Source organism: Nematostella vectensis, chromosome 8 (genome assembly GCF_932526225.1).
Source record: "Nematostella vectensis chromosome 8, jaNemVect1.1, whole genome shotgun sequence".
Lineage (NCBI taxonomy): Eukaryota > Metazoa > Cnidaria > Anthozoa > Actiniaria > Edwardsiidae > Nematostella > Nematostella vectensis.
In genome coordinates, this window is record NC_064041.1 from 10,184,374 (window position 1) to 10,197,711 (window position 13,338).

Here is a 13,338-nt window from a genome sequence, read left to right on the forward strand (position 1 = left end):
CCGTCGTATGTTTTGTTGTAGACAAAGGTAGGGCACATGAGTACGATGTAGTCAAACTTGCCCCGGAAAGGGCCGCGCAGTCGGTCCACTACGAATTGGGTCTTCCCGCATGACGTCGGGCCCACGATGAGAGTGTTAAATGGGACGTTCTTCGGGTCCATACCGCTCCGGCGTATGTGCTCAGTATTGTATGGACTCTAGCTGTCCGTTCATAAGGTTCATTTGGGCGTCGGCCACCACAAACACGTGACAGTTTACGCTACCCAAGCCGCCTGCCGTGCGTTTTATCTCGAGGTGCACACCGTCGCGGGTATTGACCAATCGGAGACCACCCCCATGCATGGCGCTGTCGTCCGTCGTTCGGAGGTCGATCCACAGAGCAAACTTGTTATCGCCATTGAACGACTCGGGGCCGATTGCCGGGGCGGCGGGCGCTCTGCTGTGCCCCCCCGGGGAGGGGCGGACGAACCGCCTTTTTGCCTCCCTCCAGAAATCCATGGGACGCAGGCCCAGGTTGAAGACTTTGTTTGGCATGCCGTCGATTGTAACGCGAACGCTCTTGATGTCGGGGTACACGAACTTCTCAGAGTCGCGAGTCCCTGCCGTGTATGGCTCCACAAAGAGGAGCAGCAGACCACTCATAGACCTTCGCGGCAGGTTGACACTCTCGTTGATTATGCTGTCCGTCCCTTTGCTAATCACGAAGGTCTTGTGAAGGTTCACTTGCTCGTAGAAGAACGTTGTGCCGTTGTGGTAGGCGGCGGCTGCAGACCGGGCGAGGTTGTCGTCCCTCAGGCTTTCGTACTCCAGCTCTAGATTTTTGATGCCATAGGATAATTTGGTGGCATCGGTTCCGACTACTACCTGGTCAGGCGCTGCGAACAAGATCTCGAAGAGCAGCGCCTCGGGGAGCGCCCTTGGGTACAGCACGCCGTGGTCCGTCAGCAGAGAATGGTCTAGCGGGATGGTGTACCTCGCCCCGTGGGCGGCGCTTAGAGCGTTCTCCTTGGCGTTACTGGTCGCTTTATCGCCAGCCTTGGAGCGAAGCTTGCGCATGTTTTCTGACTGTATGCCCTGCTCCAGGCGGTCCTCTCTCTCGACCTTGGGCAGGTAAAGCTCCTCATACGTCTTGAAGGCGTCATAGCGGTTGGTGTCCTGGAGCGTTTCTCCTGCAAACGTGATTTTCAGGCGGCTCACGAGATTTCGGCCGACGTTGTTCACGACGGTATTATTCGCATGGCCTGAGACGGAGAGATCGAGACCGACCCTCAAGGAGCCAGGCACGAGCGTGACGCCCTCCGATAGCTTTGGGACCGCCACATATAGCGTCTCGCCTGGGGAGGCCGTCGACGGGTTGAGAGTGACCCGGTGAACAGTTCTCTCTGCTTTCAACCCCAGAGGAATTCTGGGTGTTCGCTGGGGGTCGAGTTTATCGCTGACTGACATCGTATACGCGTATGCACATAAAGTACGAAGTCGCGTGGCTATGGTGCGGACTGTTAGACATGTCTAACATAGCATAGCACGAGTTATGCGCACGCATCATGGGTGATGTTGACGTCGACATTGACGATACATTCCCCGGTGCATCCGCCGATCGCGGGGTGGGGGACGACGAGACGACGCCCCTTAACCCGTTCGACCCCGACGATGGGGAGTCGATCCCAATGACGAGCACGTCGTCGCGTACGCATGCTGCGCATAGGACGGTCACTCAAAGCGCAACGCAAACCGCCGGAACGGCAAGCGCTGAAACCTCGTTCATCACAGAGGGTGCAGCGACAAGACTCGGTCTCCAGTTCCTCAGGGATGAATACCCAAACCTTAACGAGAATCTGCTACGGTTCCAGTCAGACCGGAGGGGGACGACGCTAATACGGGTTCGCAACCTCGACAAAGGAGGTTGGTCTAAACCAAGACAGCTGTTCAACGAGGACGGGGGCGTCCGACAGGACGTTACAAATCTGAGAGGCTTCAAGCTGGCGATGGGGTCCGTGGCAGAGGTAGACGCGGTCATCCAGGAGAACACAGAACGGATCCTAGAGCTGCAAGGGGTGGTAGCCACAGACAGGGAGACCATCGACGACCCTAACTCGTCAGAGAGTAGCCGCCAAGAGGCCCGTGAGCGCAACGAGGAGAGGCTGTCCGAGATTGACGAACTAGAACGCGAAAACCGAGAGCTCGAGAACCAAAAGCCGCTAAAAGAGCGCATCAAAGCCATCTTAAAAAAAACCGTCACCGCTATCAGGTTGGCCGTAGCGACGGCGATCGCGGCCATTGTGACGTCGCTCGGCAAGTCGCTCTCCTCCGTGGCCAGAGGGGTCGGTAACGGGCTTAAGGCCATCGGTAAAAAGCTGGGCGAACTTCTCCCCGGGCTAGTAGGCAGCATCGCGAACTTCGTGTTTAAGGCTGCAGGGGAAGCGGTGAAATTCCTTGGCGAAAATGCGTGGCTGCTCATTCTAGCCGTAGCCGCGTTCTTGGCTCGTTGAATGCAAAGCAGTCATCGGAACGAGTAATACGCCGCGGCCATCACGAGCACCGACAACCCCACCTTGAGGGCGGTGTGGTCACTTTTCTCGCCCGACAGGGTAGGGGCCGCGCCCTCCGCGTGCACTTTCGCAGGGGTGCTTTGCCGCCGGGGCGGCGCGTGGTCAGTCGCGTGTTGCACCCTAGGACGCCCACCGGCCATGTTATGAGCACCGACTGGCTTTGTCTCGGTGTTAATCGCGTTTGCGCCGAGCTTCATGGAGTCCGTGGCTTTCTGCAGCTTATTGTTGTAGCCCACGACGCTTTGCGTGTTTATCACCAGATCGCTCGGCATCAGCCACACTCCTGGTGCAACCGCAAGACTCAGTCTCACCTTGGCCTCCTGCACGGCTAACTGGTACCTTTGCACGCTTTGAGCGATGTCGTTTACTATGATCGCGTCTTCGAGCAGCTCCGTGAACTCCGCCTGCGCCTCCATGGCCGGCCCACCGGCCCCTGCGATGGAGGAACGGACGTTTACTTGCGCGCCAAGCACTGTGTAGACGAACGCCTCAACCGAGCGGTCGAGTCTCCCTAGCCCTGCTTTCGTCAGCCCCTCGCCTTTGGGAGGCGCAAACCAGCTATATTGCACGCCCCCGTGGTCGTCGTTGCGTATGTAACCCACCTGCTTCCCACTATTGTACGTCCCACCTTCGTCGCTAAACAGATTGAGGTGGCTCGGGTACTCGTCCGCCGCCGTGTCGTAGCCACGGATCACGTGCACGTTGCGACACCCCTCCCCGGGTAGAACACAAACACATCGCCTAGCCCATGGTTCCGCCCGCCTTTCCATCGGAAGTCCGGCTTACGCGGCAAACCGAACTCTATGCATAGACGCTCGAAAGCGGCCTTCTTGTAGGGGTAACCTTTGTGCGTGAACGGGTTGTCGCCAGGCAGGGGGACGCCGAGCTCGTAGAGTATCCTCCGGGTGGTAAAGTAGACGTGAAACCTTAGAAATCCCCTGATGACAGAGGGGAGCGTGGCGAAAGTGGGGTCAGTTAGGGACACCCCACATCCGGCGGTTGCGCACCAGACCGCAAATATGAGTTGCTGTGGCCAGTACCCATATGAAGGCTCCGATAGCCACCGGCGAGACTCCTTGGCGGACTTGTGCGTGACTACTGTCTCTTTGAATATGTCTCGGACCCTAGTCGTGAATGATTTGTTTTCAGCCACGTGTATCTCCAGCTGCGTGAGTAGTGGGGTGATGTCTGAGGCCGTGCTCTCCACGGGGGTCGCGTGTACGGCGTAGAGCAGCTTTTGCGCGAGGGTCAGAGACCTAGGGAAACCTAGGGAAACCGTTTTTTTGGCTTGTTCGGCTATAGCGTGTTTGATATGTTCGGCTATAGAGGCTCCCGCCGCAACTGCCGCCTTCTTCGTCTCCTCCCCCTTCCTTCGGGGGACCTCGTTCAGCATCTGCCAGCCTTCCCAATCCATGCTCAGCCCTATTAAACACGAAGGCGGGCTATGTTCAACACAATGGTGGTCCTACACGCTGAGTTCACCGGATGTGAACTGACGCTCTTCTTCGGGCAGCCGATAAGGCGCCCGCGCTTTGTGGCGCTCCGGCAGTGCTCGCTGTTTAACAGCTGGTATAATCTCGAGCGGGAGCAGCAGATAACGACTACAGACTCCCTCCCGCCCATCGCTACTCTGCCAGCCGGGCACCACACGGCCGAGTCCACCATGGAAACGATCAACCACGCTAAAAGCCAGATTCTGACCGCGAAGCTGGATCCCCTCACTGGGAAGATCGTGCTCGTGTCCACAGGCATTGCGTCCTAAACGCCGAGCTTTGCGCACTATTTGGCCTAGAGTCTAAAGACGGTCAGATGGGGGGGGGGCCTCGTACTGCCCGTGGGGGATCCCCCAATTGAGGTGACTTTGTCGAAAATAGAGGCCATCTACATCTTCTGCGACATCGTAGACCGCTCGCAGTGCCTCGCCTTAGACGAGCCTTCAAACGTTCTCGCTTGCCTAGAAACCCGCGGGAGGCCGCACGAGAAAGTCGTCTATGGGCCCGACACCCCCACTTGTGTCGCAGCGTCTTCCTCTGAGTTTGTCTCGAGTATCCGAATATGGGTCAGGGATGACCGCGGTAGACGGGTGGACTTTAAGGGCAGGCCTGTTCGCCTCGTATTAGAGCTAACCTAGGCCCGACATAGCAGGCATGGCGAACAGCGACGTTAGCAGCGGTGGCATATCCATATATCCCCCGCTCCCCAGTGCCCACCCCCCGCAAACGCCTACCGCTCCGGCAAGCACCGGCGGCGACGCGCAAAGTTTCCGACTCCAGGTAATACGTGACACTCAGGCGGTTCTAGACAATGAGATAACGCCTACATTAACTTTTGCCGATTGTTTATGTACGTGAAATCGATTTGGCCTTCATTAGCTTTTGCCGATTGTTTATGTACGCGAAACATTACCTGCCTGACATATAGAGACGGGGCTGGGAGGCCCGAAGGGGCGATCCGGGCCTCCCAGGCCGTTTCACTGAAACCCCCCAGTCCCCCCCCTCGGGCGGCTCTAGACAAGGAGATAACGCATTATCGACTGGTGCGGAAGAAGTATAAGCACGCCTTTGCCGTTACCCATGCTGTGTCTGTGGCATCCGGCATCGCTGCAGGGGCGCTTTCCAGCGCCGGGCTGGGAGTCTCTTTGAGTGGGATAGGGGTTCTGATCGGCGCTCCGCTGGCAGGGGTCGCTGGGCTGGTCGGTGTCGTGGGCGCGGGCGCGGGGGTGGTCTCAAGGGGTCTTACGAGCAAGGTGGCTAAACACGAAGACACGATGGTTTTAGCGGAGAGTAAGAAAAACTCGATCAGCGAGCTGGTCTCTAAGGCTCTGCAAGGCGGGCGTATCTCAGACGAAGAGTTTCGGCTGATACTTCAGGAACAAGAGAGATACAACGCGCTCAAGGCCGCTATCAGAGCCCGACACGGCCCCGCACCGCGTGATAAAAAAAGCGGGAAAGGGCCCTCCCTAAAGGCACGCGAAAAGGCGAAAAAGAGGCTGCGAAAAAATTCGCGAGGAGTTCGGGAGCGAGGTGTTCGAGTAAAGCTCAGGTTTAAACGCTACGCCATCGGCTTCGAATTTACGGCCGAAAAACGGTCATTCCGCGCTCCGTAGGTCGGCAGCCCTCCTCGTTTTCGCGGCCCTCCCCGACGCCATCGCTATTTGCCCGAAAAAGTCGTGTACGCGAAACGCGCCCGGCCTACGACTGCCCTAATTAATTATTCATGTACGCAGCCCTAATTAATCATTCATGTACGCAGCCCTAATTAATTATTCATGTACCGAAACGCGCTCGGCCTACAGCCCTAATTAATCATTCATGTACGTGAAATCTATTTGGCCTACATTAGCAATTGCCAAAAGCTTATGTACGTGAAATCGATTTTACCTACATTAGCAATCGCCAAAAGCTTATGTACGTGAAATCGATTTGGCCTACATTAGCTTTTGCCGATTGTTTATGTACGTGAAGCATTATCTGCCTGATATATAGAGACGGGGCAGGGAGGTCCGGAGGGGCGATTCGCGCCTCCCAGGCCGTTTCACTGAAACAACCCGCCCCCCCCCCACTCACTGTCCTGATCTGGTAAAAAATTGTAAGAAATATCCATGTAAAAGTATACTTACATGAAAGGCAACCTCGATTTGGATATTTGTGTCTTTTTGAATTTCTATTTCCATTTAACTAAAAAAATTATACTTTTTATTTATGATCTGTTATGAATACTTTGTTCAAATTTGACAAGTTTTTCTTTTAAGGAAATAATCTGCTGCATTGAGTTTTGCAACTCAAAAAGCTTTATTGTTGACTGTAAAATAACTTAGTTTACACATTTCCCTATTTTGATTATCATTTTTTTTTACTTAATGATTATTGAAGTTGTTCATATTAGCTGTAAACATGCTACTCTTACTATTAAATACTAACTGCAGGTATTGGCCTGCCAAAATATAGTGTATTAAAAAGCACCTCTGAATGGTGTCAACCTTTTTCTTTTAAGGTCTTGTCCCTAACTGTTGACATCCAGCAGGATAGACGTTGTCAAGTGGTTTATATGTCCAAGCTATTGACCTATTTGCCTTGATTCTCAACATCTTATCAAACCAGGAAATATTAGCCACAAACTGGGTATTTTGAAGCTAAGGCAAGGGAGTTGGTAGCTATATAGGGTGAATATGTTAACCTAATGCTGTTATGGGAGGGCTTTGCAGAGCTCTTGGTCAAATGTTATTTGACCCATTCAAACCAAAATAGATGTCCTAAAACAATTGAATATTTTATATTGTAACTTTATTAGCCCCATCTACATTGATCATGTCATTTCTATATCCTTCCTCTGAATATCAGTCTGTGAAAAAATCTTATAATTGATAAGGGGTCCAAGCACCAGGTGGTAAATGGACCAGGAGTTCATTTCCCCATGTGATCCACAATATTTCAAGAGCCTGAAACTGTTTGAGTGACAGCATCATCTGTCCATCAAGAACTTTTTTTAAAAGATTTTACAAGGGCCATTACTATAATGATGGCAAGCCTTATTACAAGCCAGGATGACAGATATGCATGCTTTTATACACTCCTGGCCTTTTTTGCATAGATTTTAAATCTTATTATGATTCTGGACAGCAAAGAGGTCAGACAAAAGAAAGTAAAATTTGAAAAAATTAAAGTACTGTAAGTATGTAATACTTTAAGTACTGTATTCATAACAGATCATAAGTTAAATGAGTAAGAAACAAGTATCAATTTTCGAATTAAGCTTAAATGGAAACAGAATTTACAAAAAAAGACACAAATGTAATGCCTTTTATGTTATCATACTTTTACATGGTTATTTTTTACAATTTCTTACCAGATCAGGGCAAGTTGAGTCCAGGGCAGGTCATGAGTGTTAATATTTATGCGTATCATGACTAAATTATTTCTTATATAAGTTATATATAAGTTTAATATAAATGTAAAACAAAAAACAAGACATAAACTTCCGTATTTTACTTCTTACACTATTGTTAGTTAACTAGAAGTATCAAACACCTTATGAATGATAATATGGCCTCTCAGCGAGAGAATGTCGATATCGAAACAAATGATCACTTATTTCCGAATTTTTTGCAAGAGTACGAAAAAATGTCCTCGTAACAAAGTTTGAGTCCACTTATGGAGAAATAAATAGTCCAAGGCTAGTAAGAAAATGTTTCTTTCTTTGTGGCTAGAAGGGTTAAGAAATTAGGAGGCATATGACGATGTAGGAAGACTTTGAAAAGCAAGTGCCGTTTTCCCCCTTCTCGGCCGCCATTTTGGATTCCTTGAGACAAAGTCAATTTTTCCGCCCTGTCATCTGATTGGCTAATCCGTGCGTCTAAAAATAGCATGATCCTAGGAAACGTCGTGACACTTCTATAATACAGATGATTGCCCCTACTTTTAAGCCCCTGCCTAAATCGAGTGAAAACGGCCGGTACTTCCGACTCTGCCGCCATCTTGTTTGAAGATAAACATTGGATAATTTATGCTGAAATCCTGGGTGTAGAAGGAGTCACGTGACCGGCCGATCCCAGGCCCTTTACCTTTTTCCCGACCCAAATGACAGGAAATGGAGAGGGCCCTGGGAACGACGTCGAGAGGCTCGTTTGGCGTTCCAGAGCGCGAGCATTTCCGGTAGGGGCTTTTTTTTGCAATTTCTTGGAAATAGCTAGCTTTTGAAGTTGGAAATAGAAGTCATTGCATTTGAGGCGTAGAGCCTTTTGACTAAAGACATGGAAAGCTTACGCTGATCTACATAAGACAAAATCGTCGAGATGAAATGCCCGAATCCTAATTGTGACCCACCGGAGTTTGTCAAATCTCTGTTTGAAGCAGGAGTCGAACTCCATTTCTGTCCCGCGTGTGGCGTTCCTCTCAAAGATCAATGCAGCAAATCGGAAACAGAATTAACTAATGCCTCTACCACAGTGTCCCCAAACGACCAGTTGCCCCCTAAGCAAAGTAAGTTTTATATCCATTAATCTCTGGCCATGCAGTTTCTTTATGATGATGGTGCATTTTGCCTATTTAATCAATCGTAGCGATCTCAAGCTCAATAAATCTATATCAATTTTCTAGAATGTATGCTCACAGAATCGACCTAGATAGTATGTGTGAGGGTTTTCATAGAGTAATTCGTAGCTCAAATGTCTTCTTTTTTGAACTTTTAAGGTGTTTCTTTGGGAGAGAGAGAAAGTGAAAGTAGGAAGTTAGCAGTTCGTAGTTCTACAACAACAGCTCGCAGGGGCGTCTGGGGGTATACCCTGATCATGTATTCATGTAATTCACTGAGTGCTTTATAGACATGGGGCAATATGAAATCATTTTACTCATATCAACAGCCATTGTATCATTTTTGCATTTTCTTGATGGTGCTCTGGTATGAGAAATGGTATTGAAACAATCTTTCAAGAACAAATGATAACTATTAACTTCTGCATGAATGCCTGCATATTCATAGCGCTCGCTCAAGCGTGCAACCAGCATTTTTTATTTAATTCTCCTAGCGTATTTAAAAGCTCACCTCAGATTGATATAGGCTACATGTGTTTGTATTTTCATTATTTCACAATTCAAATTATTTACAGTTTATATAACAAAGAGGAAGACCAGCAACCATGCTCATTTGCATGAACGAGAAATTACATTTTGGTGACAATTGAATAGACCAAAATGACTACCGTAATTGTTTCAATAAGCCCCGGCCCTACCAATCGATAATTCTGATGATCAATAATAATCGATAGTAATCGAAAAAAATCAATATCAATCAATCGATTAATATCGGAAATTTGATAGAAATCGATAACGTGAAACTGTGAGTATCAATTATTATCGATTTTTATCGATAATTTAGCCCTTTTTATCAAAAAGGCTAAACTTTACCATTTGCAAACCACATTCTCCATATACAAGATACAAGACATTCCATATAATTCTTGATAAAATATTTTTGAACACTGCTTAGCCGTTTAGCTGATGATGTATAAGTACGAAGTACGTATAATACGATGTATAACTCCCTGTTCATACTGTTTCTGCCTGCCGGACGTAATTGTGAAATTCTGAAACTGGAATGTCGTGGAATACCTTCATGACAACTTCAAATGTTGTATCATTACCATCATATTGAAAGTACTTGTGATGAAATAACATTTACGGATGCACACAGGCCCAGATGCTAAAAGTATCATTCCCTGTTTATGCGGTAACGGTTGATAACAGATTCAATTTTCCAGCGGTCAGTTTTAAATATAAGAAATCGATAAAACCCGATATGAATCAATAATAATCAATATGATTGAGTGCTCTTGTCTGTAAGTATTGATTATTATCGATTTTCAATCTAAATCAATAATAATCAACTGATTTATATGGATTAATATTGATTAATTCGATTAGTTTCCAATTATCGATTTTTATCGATTGGTAGGGCAAGAATAAACACCCCCCTCAAATAATTGCCTCCACCAATAAGTACCTCATCTTAGAAGAAAAATATTAATAAGCACCTCTCCCAAATAATTGCCTCACCTAAAACATGTTGCACTTTTATTTGACTTTGACAATAACTTTGTTGACTGAGTGCTAAAAGGGAAGTAACTTGATTTATGATAGGTGATCGATTAATGAGTTTTCTGTGTATTTAGGTCTAGGTGGTTCTTATTAACTATTTTTACTGGAGTTCATGAATTACTTAGGATGTAAGAAAATCATTTTCAAACCATTAAAAGGTCGGCGGGTTACAGTTGTAGCACACCCTGTATTATTCTCTAACATGCCCCTGAATACCATTATAGAGACCACACTGGTGCAGTCGAGCTAGCCTAAAAGTGTGTGTGTGTGTGTGTGTGTTGGGGAGATGGGATTCAAGACATCCCTAGAGGGTGGTGCCCAGAAACCCTTGTCATAAACTCTTTTTCACCCAAATTCTTCCATATTTACCACATACTATCATACAAGCAATCTGATTGTCCACCCCTCTCCCCCTGTCCATTTATAGAACCATAGCAGGGGAAGGGGCACTTTGGGTGTAGCCATTATGCAAATTTGACCTCTCAAACAAGAAGTTTCATATGTTATAAGCACCCCGATCTTGGAGGTAATTTTCGCGTCAGAAAAGTGTGTATTATATAAACATGAGTAAATATGGTAAAAGTTTCATTGTATCAAACATTTGTATCTAGTTGTATGTTTATGAGTATGGGTATGAGTATGGGATTTGCTGATTTTAGAAAAGTTAGCAGCACTTTATTTTATACGGCTCTCCTCTTGTTTTAGTGTAAATCTGTGAACATGCTGGTGTTTTTCACATTCGTACAACTTTTTTTGGCTGCCCAATGTGTGTGTGGGGGGGGAGGTTTAAAGGTGTTGGCAGGTTATGAAGAAAGGAAGGGAGGGCTCACAAGTTTTACAAGAACATGGATGTAACCAAAAGCCTTAGTCGTTGTATGAACTAGGGGGTGGTGATAGGGTGGGGTGAAGGGGGCAGTCCCCATTTCATTCTTTATCTCTCTGTGTAGGGGATCTCTGCTTCCCTGCTACAACCCTGATGGCTGTAGGTGTATTTAGTGACTATCTTATATTTCACTCCACGAATGAGGGGAGGGGTAAAATGGAAATAAGCATAAGATATAAGATGGCCATCATCATTTCCTTTCAGACTTATTCTCTTTTTATTCATATAGCAACTGAGGCCCGGCATTCACCTGGCCCAGACAGTCCAATCCCTAGCCAGTCTACCCAATCATCGCATGTAACTGTACATGTGACTGTAACCAAAACCGCTGAATTACAGTCCCCAACACCCATCACACCTGCCCTTCTTGGAGTTTCCTCACACGGCTACAACAATTCTTCATTGCATCCTTTGTCACCAGAATCTCAGCATCTGGCAGAAATAGGGCAGAGTTCTGCAGAGGTGTTGCCTTGCACTAGAAACAATGAAGCTCAAAGACTAAAAGAGGGTAGCTTGAAAGGAGAGGCTTTGGCTTCACATGACCATGTGGTTGCTGACAAGCAAGGGCCCAAGGCCTTTGTTCATGAGAAGATTCAAGAGAACCAGGGTGAAGTCTATCAGAAGGTTCCTACTGAACATGATGAAGAGCCATACAAAGAACTTGAGAAAGAAACGACTTGTGTCAGTGTTTCCAAGTCAAGTGAAAAGGAGAAGAGATTTGCAGCTCCTAAGATACAGGAATCAGAAAAACTTCTTGTGCAATCTCATCAAGCAGTCATGTTGGGAAGAGAAATTAAAACTCCACCAGGGTACCATGTAGGGAACAAAGAATACACTCTTACTTCAGGAAATCTTCAAGAGAACACCCCAGATCTAAGAAATGACCAAGAGAGCACCAAATTTCCTAACAGTGAGCAAGAGATCATAGAATCATCTGGTAAGCAGGGTGACACAACATTTCCTAAACATGAGCAAGAGATCAAAGAATCATCTGGTAAGAAAGAGAATACTGCATTTCCTAAACATGAGCAAGAGATCACAGAATCATCTGATAAGCAAGAGAACACTGCATTTCCGAAATATGGGCAAGAGATCACAGAATCATCAGGAAATAAGCAAGAGAAGAACACATCCCCTAGACATGATCAAGAGAATGTTCCTCAAAGTCTCACAAATAAAACTCTTTCACTTGAGCTAGAGAACAACACATCTCCTGGACAAAAACCCGACAACACCATACTTGAAAACCACCAAAAGAAGTCAAGTATTCCTTTGCAAGACAATCAGAAAGACTCTGAGGTAGTAAAGGCAACAGCCACAGGGGATGCATCTCATAGCCATGAAAAATCTAACCAAGTATCACCTGACACAGCACTTGCCGATGTAAAATCTGATGTAAGTTATAGTGCAGGCATAATTTTTGAATGGGATGTTTTGATTTTTTCTTGCTTTAATGTATTATCTTAACCTTACTGGAGTTGTTATCATAGTTTATAGCTCCCCTGTTAAAGAATTTATAGGCTTGTATTCTCTTTTGTAGGTTAACATACAACTGGAAGATGGTGAGAGTGGCGCATCGTCGAAAAAGGGAATGACTAAACATGAGAAAAAGAAAGTCAAACAGGCACAGAAAAAACGTGAGAATCAAGAAGCAAAGCGTCAGAAGAATGCTGCTAAAATAAAAGCAAAACATGAAAAGGGAGCAAGTAATGAGGAACAGAAAGCTTCTAATCTGTGAGTAAACAGTGAATGTTTTCATTCTGCTTTTAGCACAATCATCCTGTGCATGTAGAGAAATATAAAGAAAAACACTATCATTTGATTTTTGTGATTATTTTCTTAGATTATAGTGTTTATAGTGTTTATTTCTTAGATTATATTTTGTTTGTAATACTAGACAACAAAACTTCGTTGAAGATCAAAAGATGGAAGATAAAGAGGTGTCTAAAGAAAATGCAACAATTCCCCCACCGCCACCACGAGATTTTGATGAAGACTGTCTTACTGTTGTTTTCCATGCCATATTGTCTCCCAAGTTTCCATTTGATCCAAAGAAAGATTCGGTTCACCTGAGATTTGGTCCCCAAGAGCTTGGCAGTTTTAAATACAATTCGGTGGATGTTAGTGTATTAAGGTGGTAAGCAGCCCTCTTCATAAGATCTTACTAACTATACCCTATAAGATGATTGATCAGTTATCATTTTATAATGCGACACACACTGCCATGGCCACCATGACAGTTTTAGGAAAGCATCTAATCGGGATTAAAAATCAGCTTGACTGACATTAAGCCTTGTGCAGAAGTTGGCCTAGC

The 13,338-nt window shown here is 46.4% G+C and overlaps 1 protein-coding gene across 8 annotated transcripts in view; it reads left to right on the forward strand.

Moving 5' to 3' along the window:
* The first annotated feature begins 8,206 nt into the window (after nucleotides 1-8,206).
* LOC5519404 (E3 ubiquitin-protein ligase rnf213-alpha) overlaps nucleotides 8,207-13,338 on the forward strand; it is a 107,189-nt gene continuing 102,057 nt past the window's right edge. For 3 of the 8 annotated variants that reach the window (XM_048731656.1, XM_048731662.1, XM_048731658.1), the window contains exons 1-4: nucleotides 8,210-8,527; nucleotides 11,254-12,419; nucleotides 12,565-12,758; nucleotides 12,922-13,161. In XM_048731656.1, coding sequence (XP_048587613.1) covers nucleotides 8,341-8,527; nucleotides 11,254-12,419; nucleotides 12,565-12,758; nucleotides 12,922-13,161 — 1,787 coding nt within the window. In that variant the 5' untranslated portion in view covers nucleotides 8,210-8,340. Of the gene's footprint in view, nucleotides 8,528-11,253; nucleotides 12,420-12,564; nucleotides 12,759-12,921; nucleotides 13,162-13,338 lie in introns of all 8 variants that reach the window. The other 5 variants (XM_048731663.1, XM_048731657.1, XM_048731659.1 and 2 more) reach the window with 5 other exon arrangements.